At 39.4% G+C, this 15,262-nt stretch overlaps 1 protein-coding gene across 4 annotated transcripts in view; it reads right to left on the bottom strand.

Annotated features, from left to right (window-relative positions):
• The window catches only part of lrch1 (leucine-rich repeats and calponin homology (CH) domain containing 1), a 173,188-nt gene that overhangs the window by 21,680 nt on the left and 136,246 nt on the right, over positions 1 to 15,262 (bottom strand). For 2 of the 4 annotated variants that reach the window (XM_060833362.1, XM_060833361.1), the window contains 4 exons: positions 13,788 to 13,907; positions 11,189 to 11,230; positions 8,252 to 8,336; positions 4,969 to 5,085 (listed from right to left, as the gene is read on the bottom strand). In XM_060833362.1, the coding sequence (XP_060689345.1) occupies positions 4,969 to 5,085; positions 8,252 to 8,336; positions 11,189 to 11,230; positions 13,788 to 13,907 (364 nt within the window). The remainder of the gene's footprint in view (positions 1 to 4,968; positions 5,086 to 8,251; positions 8,337 to 11,188; positions 11,231 to 13,787; positions 13,908 to 15,262) is intronic. The other 2 variants (XM_060833363.1, XM_060833364.1) reach the window with 2 other exon arrangements.

Raw genomic sequence — 15,262 nt, 5'->3', positions numbered from 1 at the left:
ACCCAACACTGTTGGAACAAATCATATGGTTACGATCACATTTATGTTTGAGAGTTTGTTGTGTACAAATTGGTTACTGTTTTCCTGGATGACATCAGATATATTTAACTTGGGAAATCCTGAAGTAATTGCAGGTGTTCTATGAATAGCTATTTATTTTTATTCTTTTATAATGTAGCTCAAGCAACCGTTGATAAAATGTTATTTCTTTATATAAACTGTTCCACAATTTGCACAATTAATCCAAATTCCTTTATTTCAAAGTCAGGAGGGAAATAAAAACTCCTTGCCACTTACAGGATTCTCCATGACTCCATGTGAGCACAGCCACATCTTACAAGTCATGGGACACTGGGATTGGTGGATTAGGAAGAGTCATGACTCAGTGTGGAGATGGAGAAAGGACAACTAGCAAACCAAAGTCCTTGACTGACTTTAAAACATAATAATGTGGGTTATACCATTTCTCCCCTTTGAGCCACAAGTTTGATATTAAAAGTGAGGAATCATAATGAGTGACTGGGTGTGAATTAACTTCTGTCCAATGCTTTTGTAACAGACCGGCATTCAGCTAGAGCCCAATAATCATGGAATCAGACAATAAAGGCTGCTATTCTGTCTACTAGTTCTGTGTCAGCTTTGAGAGCGCAACCCTCTGATTCTCATTCTCCGTACCCTGGCTAATGATTTCTGGCAAATACTCATCCAATTATCCTGCAACAGAAACTTTGGGAACAAGTTACAAATATAGAGCTATCCACTTCCTTAAGACTTTGGCAGACATGCGTACTCTTCTTGGTTGTATGTACACCCTTGGCCCAGATCACAATGTCCTTCCCGGTTGCTGACGCTGCACTTTGGGATCCCACATCCCTGCATCTGCTCCTGATTAGTCACTCTCTACAATCCTGCTTCTCTGTCTTTTAAATCATTTCAAACTGCAGCAATTATAGTAATGGATCTTGACACACTAGAATGCAAACTTGTTTGAAGGAGGGAGACAGTCAGCCTTCTCCCACGCTCAAAAAAGCACTATTCTCAACAAAGGGACAATGAGGATTATTCAAATTAATCTTGTTGTAACAGAGACACAAGGAGGGTCCTCTGATGCTCTAGCTCATTCAGAGGTCAGGAAGGATGGGACGTAGAACAAATGAAGTAAAAACAATGACTGCAGACGCTGGAAACCAGATTCTGGATTAGTGGTGCTGGAAGAGCACAGCAGTTCAGGCAGCATTCAAACTGCAGCGAAATCGACGTTTTGGGCAAAAGCCCTTCATCAGGAATAAAGGCAGTGAGCCTGAAGCGTGGAGAGATAAGCTCGAGGAGGGTGGGGGTGGGGAGAGAGTAGCATAGAGTACAATGGGTGAGTGGGGGAGGGGATGAAGGTGATAGGTCAGGGAGGAGAGGGTGGAGTGGATAGGTGGAAAAGAAGATAGGCAGGTAGGACAAGTCCGGACAAGTCATGGGGACAGTGCTGAGCTGGAAGTTTGGAACTAGGGTGAGGTGGGGGAAGGGGAAATAAGAAAACTGTTGAAGTCCACAGCGTTCTGAGGCAGAACACTTCAACCCCAGGGCATCAATGTGGACTTCAACAGTTTCCTCCCTGACCTATCACCATCATCCCCTCCCCCACTCACCCATTGTACTCTATGCTACTTTCTCCCCACCCCCACCCTCCTCTAGCTTATCTCTCCACGTTTCAGGCTCACTGCCTTTATTCCTGATGAAGGGCTTTTGCCCAAAACGTCGATTTCGCTGCACTTTGGATGCGGCCTGAACTGCTGTGCTCTTCCAGCACCACTAATTGTAGAACAAATGAGTCAAATGCAAATGGAAAAGGAAATAAAATAAGACAATTCAAACAATAAATATTTACATGTTGTGTGATGGTCCAAAGGAAGAATTCTCCAATCTACCTAAACAGTTTTAAAAATGTCTATTGTGAGGAATTCCTCTTTCTCTTTTTATTTAAATGTATAATTTTGATAGTTTTCTTTCAGGAGGTCACAAGGTTAGTGAGATAATGGAAATTCAGGAAACATGGCCTATTTGGACTTTAAAAAGGCCTTTGAACTCTATTACTTCACTTGATGCAATCTACCGATTTCAACAGGACGTTAAAAATCTGGATTAGGTACTAGCTGCAATTTGAGGGCTGACAAGGTCGGGTTGGTGAGTGTAGTTTAGTATGGGGGAACATCATGGGTGATGTTCCTCAGGGATCAGTGGTAAGTTGGTTTGCACATGATTGTAGTTTTCTTGCAAAGGTTAAGACAACAAAGGATCAATTCAAAGATGATTTAGTTGCACCAGGGTAGTGGTTAAAACATATGAAAATACCATTCAATTTTAATTAATGTCGTTGCTGTTGGCAGGGACAATACATCATTTCCAGGGAATAGTGAAAGAGGTTAAGAAAGAGAGCTAGGCATTATTGTGCACAAATCACTGAAGGTCCATTACCAAAGTCAGAAGAGTCTTTACAGCACTTTCTCCTTTACTGACCCTCATAGGAGACTGCATGTATATGAATGCAGTTGGAGGGAGGAAATGTTTTGTCATGTTACTTAGGACATCAATGATGTGAGGCATGCTCAATAAACCAGTTAGTCTTTTCTAACCTGTCAATATAGTCATGCACATTTAAAATGGGACAGCCAAGTCATAACAAGAAACACAATTGACAGGGAAACTTTAGGCCTAGAAGTTTGAAAGTAGCCTTGCCATTTTTAGGTATAAAAGATAGCATATTAGCAATACAGGGGTACAACACAGGAAAAAGGATCACCAGAATAACCTGAAGAAGCTCATCTAGAACTAAACAAACCAATATTTATCATGGCTTCTGGCTGGAAAGAAGGTAGCAGTAGACAACAGGATAAAGGATAAGTAAATTCAGCAGTGACAAAGTGTAAAGGTTCAATTCCACTGCCACAACCATAATTACTCATAACTGCCCACTCTCATTGTGTGTTCCAGTAAGAGTCATATTGGATCTTAAATGTTAATTCTGCTTTTTTCTCAAAGGATTTGTGGAGTTCATCCAAACTTGGTTTTTATTTCAGAGCTTCAATATCTGTAGTATTTTGCTTTTGGTTTAGCTTCCTACTCCATACTTTTTCTACAGCCAATGATTTTATTTGTCATCTTTTTTCCTTGTAACTCTTGACAGATGAGCGTCAGAATATAACAGAATGGAAACAGGCCCTTCAACCCGTTGTGTCCATGCCACTCATGAAGTACCTATCCACTCTAATCCCATTTCCCAGCATTTAAGTGCCACGTAGTGAGAACCAGAAATTCTCTATCACTTCACCAAAGAGGGCCATGCCTCATTTGAAGCTAAATATGGACCGAACCATTCAGTATTAAGTACTGTAAAAATCCTAAACTAATCTCATTGGCATGTTGTCCCCAAGTAACCTCCCTAGCTTCAAATATTAATTTACATTTCCCTTCAAAGATGAACTAAAAAGCAGAACATTTCCGACCACATCATTTGCTGTGCCTTTATTTATCATGCATACCAATCTTACATATTCCAAATACAAGTGTTATCTGTTAATTTTTGACATACTAGTGACTATTTTCAAGTCGTATCAGCAAACAAATGGAAATACAGAGTGCAAGGAAAGGCCAGTGGAACAAAATGAATTCAAACCGTGGATTGGAGCAGAAAGGAGCAGCACACTGGCTCAGCTCCAAAGACAAAGACATTCATCGGACTTCATAAACAGACATCTTTTAATCACACATTCCCATCCAGCAAAAAAAAGACAAGCCAAAATCTCTTCTGCAATATATTAAACCATGTGGTAGTAACACAAACACTGACACCAAAGCAAATTAAAAAAAAACAAAAAAGTTGGAAAAAGTTCTGGCACCATCTGTGGAAAACAAACGCGAGTTAACATTTCAGCTTGATGACCTTTCATCAGAGCTGGGAAAAGTTGAAAATGTAATAAAAATTGCTCCTTCTACTTACTAAAAGCTATTACATTCCTAACTTTCCCCAACTCTTAAAAAAATGTCATCCCAACCTGAAACAGTAACTGGTTTTCTCTTCACAGATTCTGGTTGACTTGCTGAGAATTTCCAGCATTTTCCATTTTTATTTCCGATTTCCATCCTCTACAACATTTTGCTTTTCCAAAGAAAAATATTCTGACATTCTGAGATGACATAAAAACAGCTAGACATAGGCTTTTCTACATTCCATGATCAAGGGGGCTGAATGGTTCCCTAGACTGGAGTGAGTTGGTCCTAAAATAACCACTCATTGATAATCCTATCCCAGTGAGGGTCCAAATTTTTCCTTTGCATCAATTACAATCAAACAAACTATTGTCTTGTAATATAACCCACAGTAACTGAACTAAACACAGAAAGTTAAAATTTAAAATTGGCACCCACTCAACTTTAGAATTCAGAATGGGATGTGAGTAAGAGTCACACTGGACTGAAATCATTTACTATTTGTCTCCAGTGACAGCCAGACCTACTGAGACTCTCCAGCATTTTCTGTTTTTATTTCAGCATACACAAAACTTTGTATCTTTTCAACCTTAGGAAGGGTTTCATTGTGCTCAGTTTCACAAGAGTCCCAATTCATCTACCAAATCATAATCATGCTGTCAGCCTCACAAAAAAACATTCTAAACTATTTTGCTGCTTTACTGACAACTTTAAACTGTTGGATGAATTTTGAACGGAAGGCTGGTTAATAGCTTCATTCTCTCCTATTTTAATCTGTCAACAAATGGACTGATCACATCATTTGAAATCATAAGAGATGGCAACCTCCTTACAAAAGGTCTAACAAATAGGAGTGAATTCAAGCCCAAGTTACTTTGGAACCATTCTAGAACATTTGAAGATTATGTCTGTGCTCAAATGTGTCTAATATATTAAAATGGAGTTAGTTCATTAAGTGCACCAACACATAAACTAAGGCAACACACATACCATGACTTCTGTCTTCTTCCTGAGGGGTAGTGACGGTACTGCGTTCCTCTATGTGTGTCTGTGTCAACTCTCTGAAGGAGGGAGGAGGGGAGTCCAAAGGAGGAGAGTTGGCTTGGACTAAAGGTGGCAAGGACATAAAGTAGATACAAAGCAAGTCCAAGAGGCATTGGGCAAATGCCAAGTGGACCAGGAAAGTCAAAGATCAGAATTTATGCACCAGTAGCAGCCAATGCAAGTTTAATGTGAATCAATTCAAGGTTGAACCGGGAAATTCAAGATTAAAAAAGGACAAAAAAAGTGTGAAGAAACACACAACACAAAACAAATGAAGAAAAAAAACTGTTAGCTATCGAATACAAATCAAATCATGCAGTTAACGTTCTGCCATGACTAATCTCTATATCATTATACAATACAAACATGAGAACAATTATACAAAAGCTACAGTAAAAACTGATTCAAACTCACAATCACTTACAGTTTAAATATTATACATTACAGCTGGTCAAGTAATGATAGAATAAAAGAGATAAAGTTATAGTGTGGGTTAATTATAGTGAACAAGTACAAACTACCAGGACGGAAACTTAACGCCTTCTTGGTTGAAGATCAAAATAAGCTGAACACACCAAGCAAAACCTGCCTTGACCAACAGCTTGCCAAGTAATCATGAACCACCAATGAATTTTTGTAAGATTCAAAATGAGGGGGCTATACTGCTCTATAAATTACAGATACTTCGGACCCATTTTCCCACCACCTTTGCGATTATTTGTAATTGATGCTATTCTCTCATCACTTCAAATATCAAACCAGTTTTTCTTTAAAAGTCTCTGCCTCAGTCACTTCAAAATCCTAACAACTGCCATTAACATTTAACTGCACTTACTATAATGAATTTGGTAATCATGATTTGGAGACAACCACCTGATAAAGGAGCAGCACTCCGAAAGCTAGTGCTTCCAATGAAAGCTGTTGGACTATAACGTGGGTGTTGTGAGATTTTTGAAATTGTTAATAGTTTCGTAAGACTCTTGCCGGGTATGTTTAGCTTCGAGCTAAAGCTGCCATTGTCCCAAAAGGACTGTACGTCTGCTCTCTCATTAGGAGGAGGTGTCTGGTGCTGGGTTTATCCTGAAGGTCACCATGCTTCAGGCAAGAAGCAAGGTTGAGGAAGTGGGATCATCATGGAGACCTTGGCAACAAAGGGAATCGAATCCTCGCAGTTAATGTCGCTCTGCATCAAAAAGCAGTCATCAAGCCAGGTGAGTGAGCCTAACCTCTGGCTTGTCATTAATTAATAAAATTACAGAGAGCTCCAAAAACTTGCTTATTAAAGGCACCCTTTGAGTTAGGTTGCATGCTCACATTTCAAATATGCACAAACAAAACTATAACTTGATGATGTATTTCCAAACTATTCTTTCACCTATGGGAAATTATGTGAATAGTTTCAACTGGGAGGAAGACAGTTTGAACCTTCACTTACTGCATTTGGTCCATCCAACCACATTCCCAGTGGAATAGGACCCACAGCAGAAAACTAGCCAGTTCCCGTCAGAAAGACGTTCAAAATAACTGGTGTGGCAAACAAATATGACACCCTGGTACAGGTGAAGGCTCATTTCTGAGGCTACGCTAGATTAAAGCGAGTCATTACTGCCAACAGACATGGTTTATGCTGATATAAGACATCAGGATGGAAAATATTCTACCCACAAACTAATGAACTTGCAAACTGAAGACAACAAAAGCAAAACAAAGCCACTTAAACCTCAAAGACAAGCTGATACGTGGGATATGATTAGCTTACTTCTAGTTTTCTCACCCCTCAGTATTCACGATTCATCTATGTCCTTTTGTGCAAATGACAGCTCTGATTCATTTACCTGTTTCAGTCAATTCAAGCACACGAGCCAGAAATTATGGTTAATCATTAACAACAAGGTCTACAAAATCCAACGGCCAAAGAATTTAACTGGGAGAAAGGCTGCAATTACAATTTAATTTATTTAATGAAGCATTCAGTGATAAATTGATAACAATTATACTTCCTTGTTACAATGTAGATTCTACAGCTTAATGCAGCGTCACTGAGCTACTGTGACACATCGATATCCGTAATTGAAAAAGAACCAACAGTAGAAATAACTATGGATATTTTAGAGTTTAAAATGTAACCTCTAATTTGTCAAAGGATGGGCTTTTTGATGTAGGGCACAAGCATCCTTTCCATTCCTTACTGCTTTTTGAAGGACAATGTCAAACATCTTTTAATGGTATTACATAACGACTGCAAAAACAAAATAAATGATATCTCATTCCTACATCTTTCCACCCCGATGTTTCCAATTAAGTCATTAGTTACTGGAATGATGTTATCAGATGTTAACAACCACAAGCTGAAACACATTGCACAGTTTTAATGCTGAATTAGTGAGATAAGCAAGACTTGAATAAATAGGAGATGCGCAAGTCATCACTCTTAGAACATAAAGCAAATCTAAAAAAGAAATTGGTCTATGCAATGGAAGCAGACACCACCAGGCTGTATTGTGTCCCCCAACCAACTGAAGAACTCAAAACATATATCACATAGCCATTTTTCTTTAACTCCAAATGAAACAGCTGCAGAATGAGAAAACTTTGCCCATGACACAAACCTAAGAAACTCTAACTTTTATAATAATCCTAACGTGAAAATTATTGCAAATAAGGGTGCTTGAAATGGTCACCAGTGACTTATGTTGAGATCATTTGATCTATTGACAGAAATGTGACATAAAAGAGGGAGATGAACTGTCAACGCAGGTTTACAATGATCTATTGGGTATGGTTGGGTCAGAAGGTGAACAAGAGTTTAGACACTAGTGACCAGATTGGCAATCAGGTCAAAATTTAAAAGTACAATTTTGAAAACCTCCTCATTAACCCTTGCAAAACGGGGAATTTTACAAATAGTCCCAAAGTACTTGAAAACGTGCTGAAATGCACCAAAGAGTTACCAAGCTAATAATTTGTAAATATTTTATACAAATAGATTCAGTACATGTTCCAAAGAGTAGTGATCTTTTAACCTCACTTCCACTGAATGGAATGCCCAAGGCTTTCACCTTGAAGAGAGATCCTCTACATTTTCCACCATCACGTCAAAGGTTTAGTTATGAAAGTCTGTCTAAATAACTGCTGACATTCTTGGAGAAACCCACTCAAACTCACTGTGTACTGCATGAACAGGATGACTGCTATCTCTTATTGTGAACGAGTTGAAAGGTTTCCTTACCAGATCGTGGTTTCAGTCCAAAGGGAGCAGTGGGAGATGCTACAGGAGACATTGTGGGAGTGACTGTAGGAGTCTTGTCTTCATCCTGTAGATAATAAATAAAATTAGTTTTTAAAAAACACTCAGCTTAGTTGATCAGTGGCACAGCTGGTACCTTAGCAAAGGTTTAATGCACAGTTAGACGCTTTGTTTTAAATTTATACTGAATTGGAACAGCATCTATCGGCAAATATGTTCAATGATTCACTGACATTACTGTGACAATGAACAGATTGCTACATTTAATAAAGATTTTAAAGTCACATCCCTGCCAAAATAGTTCCTTTGAAAATTAATTATTTTGGTTTTGAGATCCAGCAGTGCTGATGTGTGTTAAGATTTAATATTCCTCTTAGTAATATAGCAAGCTGCTAAATGAAATAAAATCAGCAATACTATTCAAATCATTCACTTCAACAGAAATACAGAAAAGCCAATTTCAGCAACCTGCCTTAATTCTGATCGCATTAGAGCTGGACAGTTGCGCCAGTTCTTAGTAGAACAAAGCTGAGATTTTTGATTATTTGGTGCAATTTTATATGGATCTTTATGAAGAGCAACTAATCTATTTCTCATTACGCTGCACTTGGGGATTCAAGTATATTCTTCAGGTAAACAAGTTGACAGACAGGGAGATTAACTGAAGCAGGAAATACTTGCATATTTCAGATCCTTTAAAGTGCTCTGCTGTATTTACATTTCTATTGTAAATTTCCACAACCTCATTTATAATGAGAAATGTTAATGTCAAATCACACTGTGATCTCAGTTTGGAATTACAGAATATTTTGTGGATATAACATGGGAAAAGGGTTGGCAAAAGGTCTAATTACATGGTAAGATTTCTAACAAATTACATACACAACTTTATTAGGCCGTGTTCTTAATGGTTTGTGAGAGTCCCAATATTCTGTTACAAAGTTGGCATGTAATGCATGTAACTGGCTGCAAACAATTAGATTTATTAATTGTCTTTAAAATGAATCAAAATTTCCCAAATCATTTTTGGCATAATTCGATGCAGTTTAGCTTTACATCGAAAAAAAGCCAATCAAGGCTGTTTCATAAACTAAAGCCTTCAAGTGGCCATTTAAAAGCAATACCAGAAAGCAGTGAGTGATATAGGATACCCACTAAACAGTTAAGGTTACAGAAAGGGGCCATTTAGTCCACTGAGCCAGTGTAAGGGCAAATTAGCTTCTCCCACTCCTCTGTCCTTTCTCACAGCCACATAAATATTTACCCATTAGTTTTACATGCAGTTTCCTCTTGAAAACTAAGATTGAACCACCACAATCGCAGGCAACGCATTCCAGACCCCAACCATTCATTGTGTGAAAAACAACCCTTGTGCCAGCTTTGGTTCTCAATCTTTCCAGCTTCAGGAACAATCTCGCCCGAACTGCACTTGCAAGGAAATGTGTCCTGGCCATGTTGAGGTGTACCCATCCAACTTGTGCAAATCTGACCTTCCCAGAAGAGATCCAAATGCCTTGGGAATCTAAATTCAATGGTATGGCAGTGCTGAATTCCCTTTTGAAACTTAGCAATGACCAGAAACTTAACTGGGTCAGTCATAATCCCGTGGCTGCAACAGCAGGCCAGAGGTTGGGAATTCTGTGGCCTGAGGGACAAAATGATTTTTTAAATTTCAAAATACACTTTATTCATAGAAATAAATCTTTGGTACCTGTACAATTTGTCATGTCGTTCATAGATATATACATTGCATGTCTTAACATTATAAAGAACAGATTGAATTAATCGAATCCACAGTTTTCCTATTTACAGTTCCCTTTATTAACCATCCAGTCTCTTATTATTTAGCTGTGGCTTCAGCGGAACCCACCTAGTGAGTGGGTGCCCTGTTATATGATAGCAAAGGAACCTTCTTTAATCCCCAGTTTATGGGGTTACCATTGTCCATTTGACTGTCCTGTCTCTGGGGTAGCTGTCTGCATCCCCATGGTGAGCACGAACTGCTGGACCTTTGCTGGGCTGAGGTAGCTATCCAGTTCCTCACTGAGCCAAGGCAAGGGTCCGCACCGTCCAGTTCTGTGTCTGACAATGGGACTGTCAGAGGATCACAGCTTTCAGTTACCTTTTGTTGTGGGGCAGTGGGTACCTCCAGGGACAAAACGATCTGTGCTTTCCCAAGAAAGATCTATATGTTGTTCCCTGGCTCTCTGTCTATGCATGATGCCGCTAGCAGAGGCTGCATGGCACTTACCAGTCATGGTCACCTCAACATCCTTTCCTTCAGGGTCTGTCATTCAAGCAATAATTGAAAAGTACTACAAAGATTGATGCGTTTTCTATTTTGAAGAGGGTTATATATTGGGCAAGTATAGCTACTACACTTTTAGTATTTCATTGTGCCCTTTGATGTTCCTAAAAGCAACTGACCAATTAGCCTTGGGATACAAGCATTGAGCTGGGGACTGAACATATCTCTCCATTAGAACAAATAAAGATAGCTGGCAGCCCACAATGTGCAGTCAGCCACAATAACATGCTAATAATTAAGCCTAGACGTACTGAATAGCACAAGGAATGAAAGGAATGAATCCAGCACAGGTTTTTGCTCATTGAAGACTTAGTCTGTTTATAAAAGCACTGCTTCTCAGCCAGGAGGCAAAGAAACGCTGCAACTCAACCAAATAGATGCAGTCTGGGTTTTCAACCCATGACCAGAGGTTACTAATATTGAGGCTCGTTTATTTTCAAAGAATGACTTGTGGAGAGAAAGCAGATGCTTAGACACAGTTCACCAACTCATTTTGTACTGCTACCGTCTTGTTCCAGCTTTAAATCTGAGCTTCCCCAATATACGTGAGATGCACAGTTCAGACAGGAGGGAATTAAGTTTCGATATAGGCTTTCCCTCGTGACACTTACCTCATTTTGAGAATCATTCCTCTCCAGGCTCTTACTTGCATTCTGAAACATTTCAATGCATGTTTTAAAAATAAAAGCAAAGAAAGAAACCACATTTAGAACATTCAGTCACAAAACTATAAGTCACCCCAACCTTGTACTGGGGGACAAAAATAACAAAATCAACTCTCATGAAGTACACGTTAGTCAGAATAATTAAAAAATGGAAAATATCTGTCTTCAGTAATTTTCTCTAACAAGGCAAATAGAATGCCCCAGTAACTATGGGGGAGGCACAGCCTCAGGGTTAGGGCTGATCATTTAGGATTAGAATGAGAAGAAATTTCTCCACTCAAAAGGTTGTGAATCCTGGGAATTCACAACCCAGAGGATTGAGGATACTCCATCATCGAACAGATTTTGCACCAGGATAGACAGACTTTTGGACACTCAGGGAATCAAAGATATATGGACCCAGAGAGAAAGTGAAGTTAAGGCAGAAGATCAGTCACAAACATACTAAATAGTGTTCACACAGATATCATTATTCAATGTAATTGATCTACTCTACTTTTGCTCTGATTTATGCTTGCTTCTGAATTACAACAAACATTACACTGGAGTTGAAGATCAGGACTCAAGTACAGTAACTGCAATCAGGCTGATCAACATGACGGTTCTTCATTGTTCCAATGCTTAACCAACTACCTCTATCAAGAGCATGTTTTGACATGTGTAGGGTGTACTGATTTGTGTTCAATACTACATTAGATAAAGAAGAGTGAGACCTGGGAACTGGTGTAAACATGTAGCTCAACAGAAATTTCATTTTTGCAATCATGCATCTTTAGGTTGACGGACAAGAAATCTATGCTTGAAGTTCCATTTTCACTTTCTATGAGTAGCTTTCATGCAATCATGAATGTTAGCTTTTCTGTTGGGGGATGGTCACAAGGCCAGCAGTACATGGCACACTATCGCTTCCAAATTCCCCTCCATATCACACACCAACCCAACTTGGGAGTATATCATTACCTACTTATTGCAACAAGTTCAAAGTCTTTGAACTCTCTTCCTAACAGCACTACTACATGGACTGCAACAGTTCCAGCTCCAGATGGGTCACCACCACCTTCTCAAGGGCAATTAGGAACAGGCAATAAATGCTGACCTTAATGATGACAACCGAATCCCATAAACACTTCTTTGAAAAGACTAGATTTTATTTCTCCAGTGAAACAATTTGTGGCAAAAGTTCTAAGACTTTTGCATGGACGCAGTCAGGAAAGTGGGTTTTATCAAATGCCTAATAAACAAAACCTAATTAACAACTAGTCATTTTAGAATATGGTCACTTATTCCAACTCTCCTGATAAAGCAGAGCAACCTAAATACAGTTATAGAAAACCAAGACTTTATATATCAGATCAAGTAACTGAGTAAGTGAACAACAGGGTGTTTATCCTTAAGACTCCACTGAGGTGGGTAGAAATGAGAAGCATTGAGAAGAAACCACTGCTTGTGCAGTGTAGTTATCAATAATAAAATCATTGAATTCCTACAGTGTGGAAGCGGATCATTCGGCCCATTAAATCCACAAACCCTCTGGACAGCATCCCTCCCAGACCCACCCACCCTATCCTCCCTCTGTAAACTTGCATTTACCCATGGCTAATCCACCTAGCCTACACATCACTGAACACTATGGGCAATTTCCCATGGCCAATCCACCTATCTTAACATCTTTGGACTGTGGGAGGAAAACTAGAGAACCCAGAGGAAACACATGCAGACACAGGGAGAATGCACAAACTCCACACAGCCAGTTGCCCTAGGCTGGCTCCAAACCTGGTGCTGTGAGGCAGCAGTACTAACCACTGAGCCACTGTGTTGCCTTAACGTTAACCACCTTGAGAATATGAATACTCACAAAGTCTCTTAAACCAACTCTGCAGGTGGACTGTTAACATGATTAAACATGTTAACTCATGTTTAATCATGTTAACTGGATACCAGGATTACAATGATTAAAAGACAGAATAGGTTTTACTAATATTTTACAGATCAGTGGTGACACCAAGCCTCAAATTTATCATGTTTTTGATCATCTTAGCTCATTTTCAAAAAAAATGCTTTGTGAGATTATATGATCAAGGTGATTCTAAGCCTTTGTAGCTTATAGTTTAAAAGAAAAAGGTTTAACTAACTAAATTTCTTTCTGCTGAGAAAATGCTGATATGATACCAATCTCCAAAACAAGTTAGATACAACCTCACAAGCAAGTTATTTGACCTGGACAATAAACATAAGCCTTCAGAATGAAAGGCTAATGCTAAAATGTCTCATGCACGGTCTTTATGTGGATCAGCTTCCTAGCAAAGGTAGCTGGTTTGGTGGAAGCTAACAAGCCAAATTTGATTCATGTTCAAGATGGACACTAACGGCACAGCTTCATTATTTTGGAAAGGGGTCACGGGAAATAGAACATCAACATCTGAAGTTGATAGTTTAGGCTTGATTAATCAAACATTGACATGAGACCAATCAGGCCTTAGGCTAAACAGCCTTTTCTCAAGTTCTTATATTTCAATCATACACAGGCGTCAAGTGACTTTAGCACCTGCTTGGACTTCTGCCATTCCAATCGCTGTGATGATGCCACCTGAGCTTCAAGCCGCGCTCTCTCCAGCATAACTTCTCGTTTCCTCTGAAACTCTAGCTCCAAGGTAGAGCTTTCCGTCTACAATTAAAGAAAGCAGTCACCATTAAAATAGGTTTCAATCTAACAAATATATTGTTCAATTTCAAAGGGTCAAATGGTACTGAGGACCGTCCAAACCCCAGCTTTCCAGCTCACAAAAGTGAGATGTCAGCCTCACCTTGCAGCTGACTGCACTGACCTTGAGCATTTTCAGGTCATTCCGTGATTTTTTTGATTGCAGCTTAACCAATAAACTGAACTGTAATCAGGTGGCACCATCTGCAACTTCTCAGATACTGAAGCAGTCCATGTCCAAATGCAGCAAGATGAAGCAGCAAGTAACTCACTTCCTGAGTCCCCAAAGCCTGCCCACCATCTACAAGGCCAAATCAGGAGCTTGCTGGAATATTTCCCATTTGCCAAGAGGAGTGTGGCTCCAACAAACTCAAGGAGCTCAACACCATCCAGGATAAAGCAGTCACTCGATTGACACCACATTCCATAACATTCACTCTCTTCCGCCACCAATACTCAGCGGCAGCAATATGCACCATGTACAATATGTACTGAAGAAGTTCACCAAGATTCCTTTCCCATAATCCAAACCCACCACCACTTCCACCTAAAAGAACAAGGGTAGCAGATACATGGGAACACCACCGCTTGCAAGCTCCTCTGCAAGCCACTCACCATCCTGACTTAGAAACTTTCTGTCGTTCCTTTATATCGCTGGGTCAAAATCCTGGAACACACTCTTCAACAGCATTGTGGATGCAACTAAATCAAATGCACTGCAGCAGTTCAACATGGCAGATCCTTATCACCTTCTCAAGGACAATAAATGCTGGCTAGCCAGCCAAACCCATGTCCCATGAAGGAAAAAAAGAAAAACCTCACTTGAAGACTAGTTTGCCTGAGGAAAACTAATTGCTGGTTTGACACCACACACACAGTGACCAACAGTGGTGTGCAGTTCATCTACAACTCACACCACACCAGCATTTTCAGCCAAAAACAAATTATACTGGCAAATGAATTCATTAATGAGTTTCATTTTGCACATTCATTATGTATATGCTAGCACCTTTACCAATATGTGGACACAACCCACCCTGCTGTTCACTCCCTATTGTGTTTAATACTCCCTTTATCAAACGATTCATTTTCTTTTAAAACCATATATATACGCGCTGCTTCAGCAAGGGTTTGCAGCAGAAAATTCCACATAGTATATGCAAAGTAATCTCTGTTAATTCTTTGTCATAGATTTGTGTCCAGTGAGTCTTGTAAAGAGAACAGCCTTCAATTATAAAAGATAGTTCTTTTTAGCTACATTATTGTGCTACTACCTAACATCTGCTCCTACACATCTCTTTTTCATATTGTCTTTCAAT

The sequence above is a fragment of the Hemiscyllium ocellatum genome, chromosome 12 (genome assembly GCF_020745735.1).
Source record: "Hemiscyllium ocellatum isolate sHemOce1 chromosome 12, sHemOce1.pat.X.cur, whole genome shotgun sequence".
Lineage (NCBI taxonomy): Eukaryota > Metazoa > Chordata > Chondrichthyes > Orectolobiformes > Hemiscylliidae > Hemiscyllium > Hemiscyllium ocellatum.
This window is presented reverse-complemented; position numbering and strand designations above follow the sequence as displayed.